General features: G+C 41.9%; 1 protein-coding gene and 1 long non-coding RNA gene across 4 annotated transcripts; one reads left to right on the top strand and one right to left on the bottom strand.

Annotated features, from left to right (window-relative positions):
• Nucleotides 1-4,100: 4,100 nt before the first annotated feature.
• LOC109140410 (uncharacterized) lies at nt 4,101-9,233 on the bottom strand. 2 transcript variants are annotated; one of them, XR_002042472.2, is made up of 5 exons: nt 9,159-9,233; nt 8,809-8,961; nt 8,011-8,174; nt 7,637-7,809; nt 4,101-6,719 (listed from the first exon to the last, which is right to left on the bottom strand). It is a non-coding gene; the product is annotated as an uncharacterized LOC109140410 (long non-coding RNA). The 2 variants fall into 2 exon arrangements; XR_002042473.2 differs by having other exon boundaries at nt 7,637-7,859.
• Nucleotides 9,234-11,736: 2,503 nt separating this feature from the next.
• On the top strand, nt 11,737-14,910 carry LOC104921975 (N-acylethanolamine-hydrolyzing acid amidase). Of its 2 annotated transcripts, none has more exons than XM_010734670.3 (11): nt 11,737-11,999; nt 12,433-12,597; nt 12,722-12,845; nt 13,151-13,241; nt 13,330-13,415; nt 13,501-13,664; nt 13,749-13,811; nt 13,894-13,960; nt 14,094-14,122; nt 14,460-14,529; nt 14,620-14,910. In XM_010734670.3, exons 1-11 carry the CDS (start codon nt 11,827-11,829, stop codon nt 14,635-14,637), a joined length of 1,050 nt encoding a protein of 349 aa, XP_010732972.1. In that variant the 5' UTR covers nt 11,737-11,826; the 3' UTR covers nt 14,638-14,910. The 2 variants fall into 2 exon arrangements, with proteins under 2 accessions (XP_010732972.1, XP_010732971.1); XM_010734669.3 differs by having other exon boundaries at nt 11,738-11,999; nt 13,501-13,673.
• Nucleotides 14,911-16,012: the final 1,102 nt, after the last annotated feature.

A 16,012-nucleotide genomic window follows, 5' to 3' on the forward strand; every position in this document is an offset into this window, starting at 1 on the left:
AAGGTCCGTACGACAGACAAATGTGTTTTCATTTTCGACTGAGCAGTGGAGAGTGAATCACGGGCCAAATCGCACGCGTGATGTAGTCTCTCCCTAAAGGAGCTAACGTAGTCCAGAACGTTGTCACTCAAACTAGAAATTTCTCTCGTAACAGGCGTAGAGGGCCGCGCTGTTGTTGTTCGCTGTGTTTCCCTCACAGCGAACAACAACAGCGGCAATCCCTCATCCCACTCACGATTGGTTTCAGTACAATATTTGCGAAGCATGCTTTTTAGAGTTTGGTGAAATCTTTCTAATGCACCTTGACTCTCAGGATGATAAGCGCTGGAAGTGTGGTGGTTTACATTGAGCTCGGACATGACCTGGGCGAAGATTTTAGATGTAAAATTTGTTCCTTGGTCACTTTGAATACGCCTAGGAAGGCCAAATGTGGAGAAGAACTTGACAAGCGCTTTTACAATGGCACAGGATTTTAATGTGCGCAACGGGACAGCCTCAGGATAACGGGTCGCAACACACATTATAGTGAGAATATACTGATTTCCGGACTTGGTTTTTGGTAAAGGACCCACACAATCAATGATAACATGTTCAAATGGCTCTCCAACGACAGGGATTGGTTTTAATGGAGCTACGGGGATCGCTTGGTTCGGCATGAACGGCAAAACCTCACAACATCTGACTTAAGTCCAGGCCAAAAGAAATAACGGAGGATACGATTATAGGTTTTTCTAATGCCTAAATGACTGGACATGCTATGATCATGAGCCAAACTTAGCACCTGAAAGCGAAACTGTTGTGGCACTACAACCTGAGTGACAGACTCATATGCTGGACCAGAATGAGGGTACCAGTGGCGCATCAGAACACCATCATCTATGAGGTAGGATCCAGACTTATTAGGGCCCGAGCGAGGCCCTATTGTATTTCGAACGCTGAACGACGTTGAAGAGTAAATCGCATTTTCCACAGCCCATATCCCCCCCAAAACTCACGAAAATTTGCCTACCCCCCCAATGTCAGGCGTAAAATTACGTATTTTGGAGGTCTCACATATGCACGTGCGCATACGCCTCCACAGCGCCACCTAGGTGCGCGTTTTTGCCCCTCACCACGGTTTCGCCCACGTGCACGAAACTCGGTGGGAGTATGTAACATGCCCAGACGCACAAAAAAGTCTCTTGGTGCCCCGGGCGACAGTGAAGTGTACGGCGTCCAATTTTGCTCAGATTTGGCCTTTTCCCGTTTTTGCCTCATTTCCAGGGGTCGCATTTGAACGAATTCCTCCTAGGGATTTCATACGATGTGCTTGAAACTTGCCGTGTGTGTTCTCAAGGCGTCCACAATGAAAAGTTATCAAAATCACAACTTTTTATCAGAGGGCGTGGCCGTGACGGAGCGTCACACTCGACGCTGCTGACTTTTCCACCAAAAAACAAGACTCCATTCACTTTTTTGCTGATTTTCGGGCACAAGTGTGCGGCTATCATATACTTTGTCACAGCTGTCTGAAACTTCTTGGGCTTGTTAGGAGCAGTATTATGCACAATTCGGCTGCATAATATCATTTGGTGGGTCTGGCAAAAAAGCTCCATAGCGCCCCCTGGAACTTTTCTTTCAAACAGCCCCGCCACAGTTTTGGACACAGAGTCACGAAACTCGGCCCAATTGTAGAACATGGTGAGACCTACAAAAAAGTCTCTTGGAGCAATGGGCTAAAATGAACACGAAGCCAGATATTTAAGGATGAATATCACCATTATTAGGGCCCGAGCACAGCGAGGCCCTATTGTATTTCAAAGTGTGCGGCTATCATATACTTTGTCAGGGCTGTCTGAAACTTGTTGGGGTTGTTAATAGCAATATTATGCACAATTCGGCTGCATAATTAATGAGGGGGAGGGGCAAAAGCGCTCTATAGCGCCCCCTTGAATTTTTCTTTGGGACAGCCCTGCCACAGTTTTGGACACAGAGTTATGAAAGTCAGCCACTTTGTACAACATGGCAGGGCTGTTTGAAAGAAAAAATCAGCTGCGAAGGTGCCGATTTCGATGTGAGCTCATATCTCAGGAACGCTTTGGCGAAACGGAACCAAATTTGATGTCATGCTTCGAGGCGCTGTCCCCAGTCCAGGAAACAAATATGGTGTAATTTCGTCTCTAGGGGGCGCTATAATTAGCTAAACATTGTTTTTGCTCATATCTCCTGAAGTGTTTGTATTTGAAATGAAATTGTGATATCCACAGATACTGTGGCTTGCCCCATTGATAGTTGATGTCAACTTTTCATGTTAGCCAATTCAGGGGGGGCTATAATTAGCAAAACATTGTTTTTGCTCATATCTCCTGAAGTGTTTGTATTTGAAATGAAATTGTGATATCCACAGATACTGTGGCTTGCCCCATTGATAGTTGATGCCAACTTTTCATGTTAGCCAATCGCTGTTGACGGCAACGCCGCCAGACAGGACGTTTGCTCATATCATATGGAGCAATGGGCTAAGATTGAACAGGAAGCAAGATATTTAAGAATGAAAATCGCGATTTTCTGTGTTTCGGCCTGGTTGAGAAGGGCTCATGTTTGAACAAACTCCTCCTAGGGATTGTATCCAATTCACTTTAAACTTGGTAGGAGTGTTCACATAGACTTCCTGAGTAAAAGTTATCAAAATGATGAATTTTAAGGAATCGCTGTGGGCTTGGCGATCAATAAAAAAATTCAAAGAACGCATCGGCAGGAAGCACCTTCTCAGAGCTGTCTGAAACTTCTTGCGGTTATCAAGGTTATGTTATGCACATTTCGACGTGCGAGGGCCCGACCATCGCTGCTTGCAGCTTTAATTACATTTTGGATCTGTAACAAGAGAAAAACAAGAAGACAAAGTGGCATCAGTTTTCTGTGCATTCATTAGCTGTTCTCTGTCTACCAAGAGAGTCAGAGTTTTGTCATCAGGCTGAAGCTCCACAGAGATAGTCTCTTTATTATCTGAGAGAGAGCCTGTGGGATCAGAGGTAGTCATAAAAGAATCACTGAGATCCACCAAGTCTCCAAGTTTCCGGGCTTGAGCACGGGTTACAGCACAAACAGGGAACAAAGGTGGTGAGCCGGGAACAACAGAACTGGGAATGCAGAAATCTGCAAATGGGTTTTCAATTACCTCAGGAGACGGGAAAACTTTACCACCAGCCAAATCGTTTCCGAGGATCAAATCAACACCAGCTATTGGCAACTGGGGTCTTACAGTGATTTTGAATTTGCCTGACACAATCCTAGATTTTAACTGAACAAAATGCAATGGGGCAAGTACAGCACTTAGCTTCACCCCCCATACTATAATGTCAGAACCACAGTAAGACTGAGTTGAAAAAGGGAGAACACCTTCAGACATTAGGGACTGTTTCGCACCGGTATCCCGCAGGATAGTAATTGGAACTGGTTTATCTAAACCCTCTAGAGAAACAGAACCCTGTGTAATGAATGGTTTGAAATCCTGGTCAATTTCGTCTATCACACCCACACTTTGCTGGTGTCGTGGTTAAGCGTGTGTGAAGCCAATTGAGGATGGTGTTTTGACATTCTTGGATTGTCCTTTTTTCTTAAGAGTGGGACAGACGGCAATGAGATGACCCTGCTCATGGCAATAGAAACAGTCTCGTTTCTCAGTGTCACCAGTAGCAGCAGTGGGGTTACAATAGGAGTTTTTGGGTGATCTAGGGCTTCGGCCAATGGGGACTGAATCACGGCACACTGGGGAAGAAAAAACACTTTTGTGAGTCAACTCATCGGCAAGTACAGCAGCATCAGTGAAACAGGTGACTTTTTGCTCATTCAGGTAAATGACAATTTTCTCAGGAAGTCTGTTTTTAAATTCCTCAAACAAAATGAGTTCACACAAATTATCAAAAGTTGTTACTTTACTGGCCTGGCACCATTTGTCAAACAAAGTGCTCTTCTCTCTGGCAAACTCAACATATGTCTGATTGGCAGTTTTTCCACAATTCCTAAATTTTTGTTGGTATGCTTCCGGTACCAATTCATAAGCTCTAAGGACAGTGGCTTTCACAATTTCATAATTAAGGCTGTCTTCAATGGACAAAGAATTGCACACTTCCTGTGCTTTCCCAACTAACTTACACTGGAGTAGCAGAGGCCACACACTCTTTGGCCAGGGTGAGCCTTAGCTCCTCGGCATTCATGCCAGTTTGGGACTGGGAGGTTGGGATTGTGGTAGGAACACCAGCCAGAACACCCAGCTCAACTCCATCTGTGGGAGCTGGCTCCCCAATCCATCCCCTTTCTGTCAACTTCTCATAGAGCAGATCATATAACTCTTCCTTCTTTGCGTTAGATGACACATGCACACCAAATGAACTAGCGATAAGGCACAAATCAGCCCTTTTACACTTTTTTAACACCTCTGGGGTCGGATTAGCCACAAACTCCGCTAATTTGAACTCCATTTCACTTCCGCCACCACCACAAAAAAAAACTGCCAAACAGACAAGCAAAGACTACAAGTGGGGAAACAAAGCGAACTAACACAGATCAATAGAGAAAAAACGGACGAGCCCCCACTTCATGTTACGTCCGGCCTAGGGGAACCGAACATAACAAGAAAAGGACGCTCCCCTCTTTCCCCACTCCCAAGAATGACCAAGGCCACAGAGCTGCAGTCCAACCAAAGATCATTTATTCAATTATTATTGTTAATATTTCAAAAGTGGTAGTTTAAAGCTTCAGGGAGGGCCCAAAACAACAAACAAAACAATCTGACCCAAACTAACTTACCTAACCAAAACAAGGAAAACAAAATACAGGTTTCTAACCTGCCTCCCTATAAAATAAACAGGAGAAAAAAGGAGACAAACCAAAAGAGCTACTACCTGGACTGCTAAGCTAAAGTCTGCTAAAGCAGACCAGTACAACTTCACAGAACACAACACAGTACAACACAGTACAACACAGTACAACACAGTACAACACGGCCTGGTGCAGTTGGGAGCAAGGTCAAGAGAAGAGGCCGAATGAATCCAGCGGCGGCCATTTATAGCTGATCCACCAGTCCATTAACCAATTGGCAGGCAGCACCTGGAGAGAGGGAGAGACCCTAAGGTGGTAGCACCACCCCTAGGCAGGGAGGAACAATAACACAAAAATAACATAACACTAAATAATGACCCTGGGTCATAACACTGTACATGGGTAACGTACCGTAATCCAATGTAAGTTATAGAGTACATTGGATTTGCTTTTCACTATGTGTTGTTCTTATGTATTTAAGATTGGCTCACAGAAAGACATATCTAAATGTGGAAATTTATTTGAACCCTAGGCCAAAGCATTGAAGAAAATACAAAATATTTATTACAGACCATCATGTATTTTCTTTAAAATGAGAATAATTAATGACAGAACTACATTTGGTAAAAAGATGGATCAGAAGAAATATTATATAATACACCTTTCTTTCTTGCTTGCTTCAACAATTATCTGGCTGCATTTTGGTGAGGAGCTACTGTGTAAAGGAGGACAGATTTTATTTTTTCTTATTGTTGCAGATTTTATTAATGCAACTTATTAATGTCACATCCAGTAGCACATATGCCATCTATCCTTAGACCTTTGACTTGGATGAGGAAAAACTGCAACTCAGAGTCCTTTCCTGTTTTTTTGTTTTTTGTTTTGGCCTTTTGCCTTTATAGATAGCACAGCTGAAGATCGACAGGAAACGCGGCGAGAGAGAGGGGGAATGACATGCGGGAAGGGGCCACACAGGTCGGGATTCGAGCCTGGGCCTCCACAGCGAGCCTTCTCATATGGGGCGGCTGTTCTACCTACTGAGCTAAACGCCGCCCCATCCTTTCCTTTTTTATGACGTCCTTGGCTTCAATAGTCATTTGAAAAGTCTGAAATTTGACATAGAGATTGACTTTTCTCCTGTTGCTGAATGAGATGTTCATTTAGCAATTTATAACTTCAGCACAATCTGACTGACTCTCAGCCATTTCTTTTTCATGCTGAAGAGTGGATGCCTCTAGATCTTTTTGGAGCTCAATGATCAGCTTCTTCCTCTCTTCAAATTCAGCTGTCATTGCAGTGATTGTGCATCTTTGCTTTTCATGCGTCTCCTGAAGCGACATCTGTGACTTCTTAAGCCACTTGTGCTTTCATGAAGTTGATTACAGCAGGAAGATCATCTTTTTCAGCTTCCACTTTCTTTCCTCTTTTTCTTCCCGCTCCTGCTCAAGAACCTCTTCCTGTTAAGCTCTAGATTTTTCCTTTTTCAAGGTCTCTTCAAGAGAAGCATTAGCTCTTAATTCTTTTGGAAGTTCGTCAGTAGTCTCCTGGTAATCGTATTCAGTGTCATCCCCGATGACTTTGTCAGTCTTTTTCTGGATGACTTATTCAATCTTTTCCTCAATGACTTCTGGAAACCCCAGAACGTCAAAGAAGAGTGTTTGCACCACAGAAAATCAGACATGTTTGGGACAAATTCTTTGATTTGTCCACTGTGGCCACGTTTCTCATCTTTAAGACAAGAATGGGCCCTTTGAGAAATCTTAGATTCCATATACTCTGGATCTTCGGGGGTTCGGGAAGCTCAACAGTAGTCTTTGGAAAAATATCAAGGATTTCTTTCTCTTTGACTTCAATCTCCTCTTTTTTCATTACTCTCCTTGATGAGTAAAAAAGTTTGTGGATTACACAGGCCCTTGGACCTATTGGGAGAATAAGACAAAAGGTTATTTGTATGTGTCCAATTTCTTATCTTTAAGAAAATTACTAAGCCTTTGAGACATTTTAGCCTCAGTGTAGCTGGGATGAAATCAGTCTTTTTATATTCCTACTGTACTGTAACTAACCGAGCCTCACGGCAGTTCATGACACTGTCACCAAATTTAATGTACCAATTCCTGCTCCCGGAATGAATCGCATTTTTTCTCGTGCTGCTCAGAACAACAATGAAACTAATGTATTTCAATAAGAAGCATCTTTCGTGCTTGCACCACGTCTTTTACAGCTGCATGATGGTGGTTTTGATGATCGCATAATGTGCTTTTAATGTCTTAATTGACGTTTAAATTTTAGGCCCCATCTTTATTCGATATCTTATCTTTCTGTAATTTATAGGTCCTGGAAGCGCACCGTTTTCATGCGTAGGTGGCACACATGACAGAAAATAAGGAGTTTTTGTGATTCTTTCGTTCAAAATAAAATAAATGTATCCTTCTGATCATTACACGACTGCAGAGTTGTGTTGCGGCCACTGCTTAGAAATATTTCAACTTATTTTCCGAGAAATATCTTAATTTCACGGCAACGGCAGCAGAGCCGATACATTTCAATTTTAGTCAATGTGTCTCCAGTTCCGCTGCGCCACGGCTTTGGAACGACTGCAGCGACCGGAAGCCCTCCGCAACACATACGCAGAGCTTCTAGTGTTCAGGACACCAGCAAAAATGATGCGGCGTGGAATGCCATTGCAGGAGTCAAAGAGACTACAGCCGGCAATATCACGCGTTTTTGCGCAAAACTATTGTGTGTGAGTTGGCGGACAGCGGAGTACGCTGTCGTTCCGGAGCAAAGCCATTCCTGAGCCATTCCGCATGCAGTGTATTTTCGGTGTTGCACTTACTCTTCCTCCACACTTTGTGCGATGCTCCAGCAGCAGCAAAAACCTGTCTGGAGAATCCCAGAGAGATAAACCTGAGGTTCTGAAAGGAGCTAAGGAGGTCCAATATGTGCAGTGTGGACAGTCGCCGGCCAATATCCACTCCTCAGGGGGTCCTTTAAATTGGGGGTCCACTGCTGCTGACATGATTCACAGAGATATAGTGACTGATGCAAGTCATAATGCCCTTAAAGTAATAATAATAACATAATTATTACACATTTTACTAGAGTCACACTGCATTCCAGCTGAAATCTCCATCTTTTGACCTCCAAATGTTATAGGTACACGATACCAAATGCCAAAAATTATGTCTGTTTATGTTTCAGGATACATACCATCAGCGCAGGTTCTGGCCACATTTGGGCCCTGGGCGAACCCCCCAGGAGGCGAATTTATTTGGGGGCCGCTTGAGCGCCCTCATGGAGACTGCGCCCTCGGCGGTCGCCCACGTTGCCCATAGCTAAAACCGGCCCTGCATACCTTGATACCAAGATCAAATCTACAACAGAAATATAAACGATAAAGTTAATTGTTTTTTACCATTGATGGTGATTAAAATCATTAGTTTGCCTGGTAACAGTGACGTTTGTGCCTTCACAGGAGCAGCTTTGCACCTTCACAGTTGGCAAAATGCACAATAGCAAAAAGAAAGAAAAATACCTGTGTACATTATCTTTACCTGGCTGCAGACACATGTAAACAGCAACATTAAGGAGAACACACCTTGCTCATGGGTGCAATATCCACCCTCCACTCCAATGATCCATGTGGTTGGAAGAATGGCTTTTAAAAAAAACATCAATCACAGCTTCCCTGTTGTGGAGAGGCTGTTTTTTGTCATGCAATACATCACAGTCCCCACAGAACGACTCCTCAGATAGACATTCAACTAGGTTGTATTTTATTGCATGGTAGCATGGTGACAGTGTTCCGCACTGTCATCTCACAGAAACAAGGTCCAGGATTAACTTTTCACATTCATGTAGGTTTCCTCCTGGTATCTAACTTTTCTCCCACCCCAAAAGACATGCATGTTAGCCAACAATATATAGCAGGGTACTGAGCATTAATCCTCAACAAGCCTGGGTAAATACATCAATAATAAGTTTAATATGATATTAATGAGATCCAACCTGATAACAGCAGGCTCATGGCAGAGGCTCTTGCTTCTTTCCAGCGCTCTGAGGCTTACTGCTGCTGAAAAGACCACGACGATGCATAGCTTATTTGAGGCTCAGCAGAGATACATGAGGCCAAAATAGTATGGAGCCTCTCCATATTTTTGTCTGTAACGAAAATATGAACTTGACCTATAAACAGTGATTTACAGGCAAACCATTAAAAGCCAACTGATCAATATGTAAAATAAACACAAAACACAACTCATCATACAGCCTGATACCCAGGTATTCTGATTTCATAACAGAACTAAGTTCTGTATACACACTGTAAACTGTAGATGTACAGAATGTGCAGCATTTACCCGTTCACCCCAATAATAGAATCACAAAGGTTCTGCCTTAAGGCTGCCGTCACGCATAAGCAAAATCAACAGTGGTGAGTTCCTTCACGTGGAGTTCAACTTTGGTGAACTTTGCCCGGTGAAATTACAGCCTCAACCAATAGCAAATACATGTGTGGTACCAGTAAACTGACAAAGCAAAATAAAATACAGCCAGGGTGTGTACAGATACAGACACACACTTCTAGTGGTTTATAAGCATGGCTTAAGTGCTCAGGCACCATGCCTTATTTCAGGCATAGAGCAGTTTTAAATCCATGTAATACTTATATTGTACACATTTCCTCCTGGACAACTTTTCAGGCTTACAAATATGTTCTTGCTTTAAGCCCTGTTTAACCCTCCTGTTATGTTGCGGGTCAGATTGACCCATTTTAATGTTTAAAAAAGTATTTTTTCTGTATGAAACGTCTTCTGCTCAGTTTAATAAGTGTAATCAACATATAAAATTAAAATGGTTTATTTCACATATTTGCAAACCTACAACTTGGGTCAGGAGCTTCTAAAGAGAAAGCTGGTCAGAACAGTCTGAAAGAACAGAGTTGAACTACCTGCTGAACTGCTGGAAACCAAGAACAGGGCCCCAAAGTCTTCCGTGACACCACAGCCCTAGTGTCTTACTGCCCCAAAAAAGAAAGAATGTTATGCTCATGAGCAAATCAGCACACGAGAAGACCAGAAACCAAGTATGATCCTAGACTACAATGCCACCAAAAGGGGGTAGACAATTTGGAAATTTTGAAAGTCACGGGATCCTACAGCACCAAGCCAATGACTGCACAGTAGCCGCTGGTCATCTTTTACAACATGATTGATGTATCAGCCTACAACGCATTTGTCATTTTGATGGAGATCTTTCCTGAGTGGAACGTGTCAACATCTTCCTTGAGGAGCTGGGGAAGGCGCTTGTGGTACCGCATATATAATGGAGGCAGCACATGCCAAGGACCCCAGCCACTGTAGCTACAGTGAGGGAGATCCAGGAGAGGACTTCAGCCAGTACACCAGTGCGTGAGGTAAGTGTGTGTGTGTTTGTGAGAGCATGTTATGTGTGTCTTGGAATCAGCAAAAAAACATAGTAATCATCATCCTCTTCTTTCTAGGTTGATGCTGGGGAAAAAAGGAAGAGGAAGAGGTGCCAGGTCTGCAAGCCATCTGATGATGTCAGGACAAGCACAAAGCACACTGATGACATGTCCCTCATGTGCTGTTTAGATGCATAAACATGCACCTTGTTCATTTCAACCTATTCATTTTTGTGTATTTCTGTTTCTAAACATTGCATAGTGTTTACTATGACAACGTGATGACATGTCACGTGCTGTGGAGACTCACAGACACATGCACACACACCGTGTTCATATTGCTGATGTGTTATTTTGTTGTTTTGTTATTTTGTTCTTTCAGTACAAATCAAAAAATCAATGTCATGTAAAACTCTTGTATTTTATATGTAGGTCTTTCCAATGTACATTAAGTTTTAACAATCTGTGAGAGGTAAACATCATTGCACTAAATATTGTTTGAAATTGTTAGTATTGGAGTTAGTAATGAGATATGAACAATGTATATTGGGATATTTTAGTTTATGACACTTTTTGATTACTAAACATGCCCCGGGTCAAATTGACCCAGGAACATCATTGCTGTTCCTGAGAAACGAACATAACAGTAGGGTTAATTGATGACTGAGAGAGATTTTAGGAAAATCCTACTCAGTATGCCTTTAAAAAATTCAGGTAATGCCGAGAGTCTCAAACTGAGATTGAGAATCTGATCTGGTGATACCAAAGCAACTCTTGTTTGGAAAGATGTGTATAAGAGATTAGATTTTTTTTTTGCTGTTCGTTAACATATAGTTGGTTTATGCTTCTACTGTATGAGCCTTTCCTGTTTACACATACATCATCATACAAATGCTAAACCCACCATAAAGTAATTCTAAATGGCATCAACCTGGATACTGTCACCAATAATGTTACGTTTCCTCAATTATGTGCTGAGATACTTCTGCTGTTGCTTTTCCACTTCTTTAAAAAGCAAATTCATATTATTGTCATTACAGCTTGAGAAAATACAGTTGGTTACAAGCCAGTGCTGCTTCTGGGCAAGGAGGCCAAGAAGAAACACAAAAGTGTGAAATATTAACGCCTCGCTGCACACTTACAGCCAATGCCCAGGACTACCTTCAGAAGATAGGCTCTTTTTATGAGTACCTTTGTGAAGGTGAGAAGCAATGCACAGTATTTTTTAAATACGATTTCACACGTTGTGACAGTGTTGGGTCACAAGCACATTGTGAAAAAAAAGAGGTCATATTGAAAGAAGCTTTGGGCTGATTTACCAAAATTTGTCAAAAAATGTGTGTGTGTGTGTGTGTGTGGAGGGGTCCACGTAACGCCACAAAAAGTTGCTAGACGGGTCAACACTAAGTTGACAACGCTGCCTCAAGCGGCCGCTCGAGTAATTACAGTTTTTAGGGGTTGGCCCTTTATTGGCCAGCTTTTATTCTGAAAAAGTTTGAGCGGAAGTACTTTTGTTTTGTCTCTTATGTGCTGACTGTGTGTGTGTTTGTGTGTGTGTGCGTAGCAGTGTCAGCCAGCGCCTGTCTCGGTTCGGACCGGTCGTGATGATGCGGGCTGTGCTGCTGCTGCTGCTCGGGCTTGTAGCGTCGTGCCGGGCAGAGTTCGCTCCGCCGACAGTGAATATCAGCCTGGATGAAGATCCAGAGGTGCGGTGGGCGCCTCTACTCAAAGTGTTCGACGTTGAGTACCTGAAGAAAGCCGCTGCGGAGGTCATTGAGTAAGTTTATACCATGTTGTCTAATGTGAGAACAGAGAGTTGCACTTTTAAAGTCATGTCTTATCACTTGTGTGAGCAGAAAGTTATCATTACGGTGTAATACTACTGTTATCAGATGTTGCAGAAGTTAGTTATGACTGTGAGTGGGTCATAAGGCATTTTAATAGTACAGAAGTGATTCATACATATTGAAAATGAGACTGTCAGGATCATAATTTAAACACTCTTATGTAACAGCCTCAGACTGCATGGTTTCACATTGTAGAACATTATCAGTGGAGGTAAACAAAGGTGAGGCTGAACCATGAATAGCAATCAAATAAAACAGTCTGTTAGTGTGTCAGCCCCGAGTCAGCATGTAAACTAACCTCTGGTGCACACTGCACACTGCTGACAGACATGATTTCTCTCTCTTTGTTCTTGCATTTATCAGCACTACAGTTCCTAAATGGGTCCATCAGTTAGGCAAACCCATTGTGATGGCTTTGGAAAAGTACATGCCTCAGCCCTACGCAGGGGAGATCCGTGGCCTGGCTTCATACCTGGGAGGAGACCTCGCCGATGTCGTCATTCTCAACTTTGCCTATGAAATATCTGCGTATGTATGATTTTATGTCTAGTTACACATTTATAACAGAGACTTGTGTACACTGAAGTTGCGCAGAATGTTGAACATGTGTGCAGGGTTAAGGTGAAGTCAACTCTTATGCATGCGTTCCTAGATTTTGCACTAGCATCGTAGCTCAAGACAAAAATGGGCACGTGTACCACGGCAGGAATCTTGATTATCCGCATTCTGTTCTGAGGAATCTGACTGTCAACGTAGTTTTCCACAAGAATGGAAAGGTACAGTATGTGTTTATTCATTTAGAAATGTTATAAAAAAAATTAGGATTTATACTGTGGTTTAGATGTTTTGACTCGTGCGTTTCCTGTTTTTTGCATGTCTCGTGCACTTCCCTTATTTGGACTGTGTTTTGCTGAGGATGGCAGGGAGAGATAATTGTAGATCAGTAGTTCAAGGAAAGAAGAGACAAGAACATGAGATACAGGCCTGAGAAGTGTCATTTATGCAGAATCACAGATCCTTGGGTAACAATGAATCGGCTAAAGATACAGTTTTGTTGTTGCTTGTTGATACATTCTTTCAGGTAGCGTATCGTGGAACTTCATTTGCTGGCTACATTGGCCTTTGGACAGGACAGAGTCCGAACAAGTTTACCGTGTCCGGCGACCAGCGAGGCAAGACCACACTTCTCAGCACAGGAATGTTGTCAAATTTTATTGTTTCTTTTTGTTTTCATGTTCGTATGTATGCTCTGATCACCAGGAAAGGAGCACTGGTGGAATTGGTGGAAGAATGTGGTGTCTGCCTTCCTCTTCCACAGATCCCCAGTGAGCTGGTTGGTCAGGGAGGTGAGTATGATAGAGAAGTTAGTAAAATGAGGATATTTTTGTTTGAGGAAATGAAACTCTGGCTGATGGAGTGTAAACTGTGCAGACACTGGAAGAAGCAGAAGACTTTCAGGATGCAGTCATGCGCCTTTCCAAAATCCCCATCATCACTGGAGTGTATTACATTGTCGGTGGGGTGAAAGCAGGAGAAGGAGCTGTCATCACCAGAGACCGGACGGGTCCCGCTGATATCTGGCCACTGGACACCTTGTATGGAGGGTAGGCAAAAAAGGATCCAAAGAGAATGTGTTGCACAACCGAAGCTAAACATAAAACTGTGTGTTCCTCTTTTAGATGGTACAGGGTGGAGACGAACTTTGACCACTGGCTTCCCCCTCCAGCCAGAGATCATCGAAGGTGAGTCATCTCACATGATGAATACTTCCACAATATTATTGTCGATGTTGTTATAATGTTATTGTTTGCTGTCGTATCGCAGAGAGGCAGCCAACAAAGCACTAAATGCTACCGGTCAAGATCACATCAACCTGGACACGCTTTATAAGGCAAGTACAGACTAATAAATGAATATTTCCAGGGAGCAGAGCACACATGATGCTGACAAAGATTGCACATTTTAAAAGTCACACACACACACAACGTATGGATTTGTAACAGAGCCCTTCTCTCTCTGTGCAGGTTTTGTCACTGTTTCCAGTGTGTAACGGGTAAGAAGAACGTTATCTTTCCATTATACTCTCATTTTTGTTTTAAGGAATCACATGACTGTGTGCATACCAGTGTCTACCCATTCTCTTTGCCCTATCTTAGCAATAGTGTCAATAGACCTTTGTTTGGCGCTATATTTCAGCACATAGCATATAGAACAGCAATAGCTGAGTCTCAGTCCAAACGTTTTGAATGCAAGGCCTACAATTCTACAGGCAGATATGTATTTTAAGTAACTAAGGTCTAAGTAACCTTAAAATAGCTTCTAATCAGAAAATGTATGTTCTGCATGATGTTTGATAGTATGTGTTGTCTTCTCTGTTGATAATCACTCAGAATTACTGTTTACACGACAACAATGAGTGCAGCAACCCCTGAGAAGTACAACACACTTGTCAGGCCGCAGGTAATTACATTACACCTTCAATACATATATGTGTTCATACTCTGTTTTATATAGAAACATATATATTCATACTTTCTAATCTCTTATAAGGGCTGCAGAATGAGCTGACAGGCATCAAGCAGTCAACAACATGCAAATTTTTGCTGCAGTGTGTCCTTGCGGGCCTGAACATCAGGAATATATTGGGGATTGGGGATCATATAATCAATGAGTATGGAAGGAAACTGGACACAAGCAAGGGGTGACCGTGACCTTTTCTGCCTCTAATGACACAAAAAATGTTAGGATCACTTTTGTTACCTCATGTACCTGTGATTTATATGTCAAGCTGAATAAAATTTTGGTTACTTTAACTGTCATGATCATCTGCAGTCAGCTGAAGAACGGTTAAGTGAGTTTCTTGAGCACTGAAGTTAAAATAAGCCTTGGGAAGAATGGGGTCAACTGACTGTGGATAAACTCAATTATCCCTGTAATCCAACCAGTTCATGAATTCCTTAGTTTTTAAACATCAATCACTAAACCTCAGTAACATGGATTACGACAGTAAACGGGGCTATTTACTGAATTCTAACGCTGCCACTGAACAATAACTGATGATCTCAAACTTATTAAAAAGGTAAGAAATTAAACTAACTTTAAAAAGGCACATCTGTTAATTGTAAACCATTTCTGGTGACGACTTCATAAAGCTGACTGAGAGAAGTGTGCAAAGCTGTCGTCAAAGCAAATGGTGGCTGTTACGAGGATTTTTAAGGAAGAACTCTTGAATAAAGAGGACTGGATTCAAAGTATCAAAGTTTAAGTTGAATTTATTATTCTTGTACAAGAAGGAGCATTTAACAGTGCAACACAAAAGAGAGTGTGTGTATCAGTTGATTCTTATACATTTTTCTCAGGATGGGCCGTCTCTCTTGTCCTTGGACTAGTTTAGTTATGATATGCAAAGAATGAAAACACACACACACACTCCCTAAAACAACTGCATCCCAGTATACTCACATTTTGCTTTAACAGTTTTTTTTTACATGTGTTTCTTCATAGTTGTGATGTTTTCAGTTTGAATCTACAATGTAGTAAATAAAAATAAAGAAAAAATACTGAATAAGATGGTGTGTCAAACCTTTGACTGGTATTGTAGGTAAGCCATGCTGATGCACACACCACCATTTATCCTGTAGGTTATGGAGGACTAAAAGTGCCAAAATTAAATAAATAAATACATCATTAAATAATTACTTAAATGTGTCATTAATAATTAATGGCATTAAATACATAAATTATTATTAATTAAATTATAATAATTAAAATACTGATTCATTTTATGTAAAAATCATAGAATTATTTCACTATTTCCATTTCATGATTTCCATTTCATAGTCCTGTGTTGCAGTGCTTTATGAATTGTCAAACTGTCAAACCCATCAGTCAGTGGGTGGGGTTAACTCTATTCTGATCCATTGCTTTGGTCTGAATAGAGATG

Source organism: Larimichthys crocea, chromosome I, assembly GCF_000972845.2.
Source record: "Larimichthys crocea isolate SSNF chromosome I, L_crocea_2.0, whole genome shotgun sequence".
Classification (NCBI taxonomy): Eukaryota; Metazoa; Chordata; class Actinopteri; family Sciaenidae; genus Larimichthys; species Larimichthys crocea.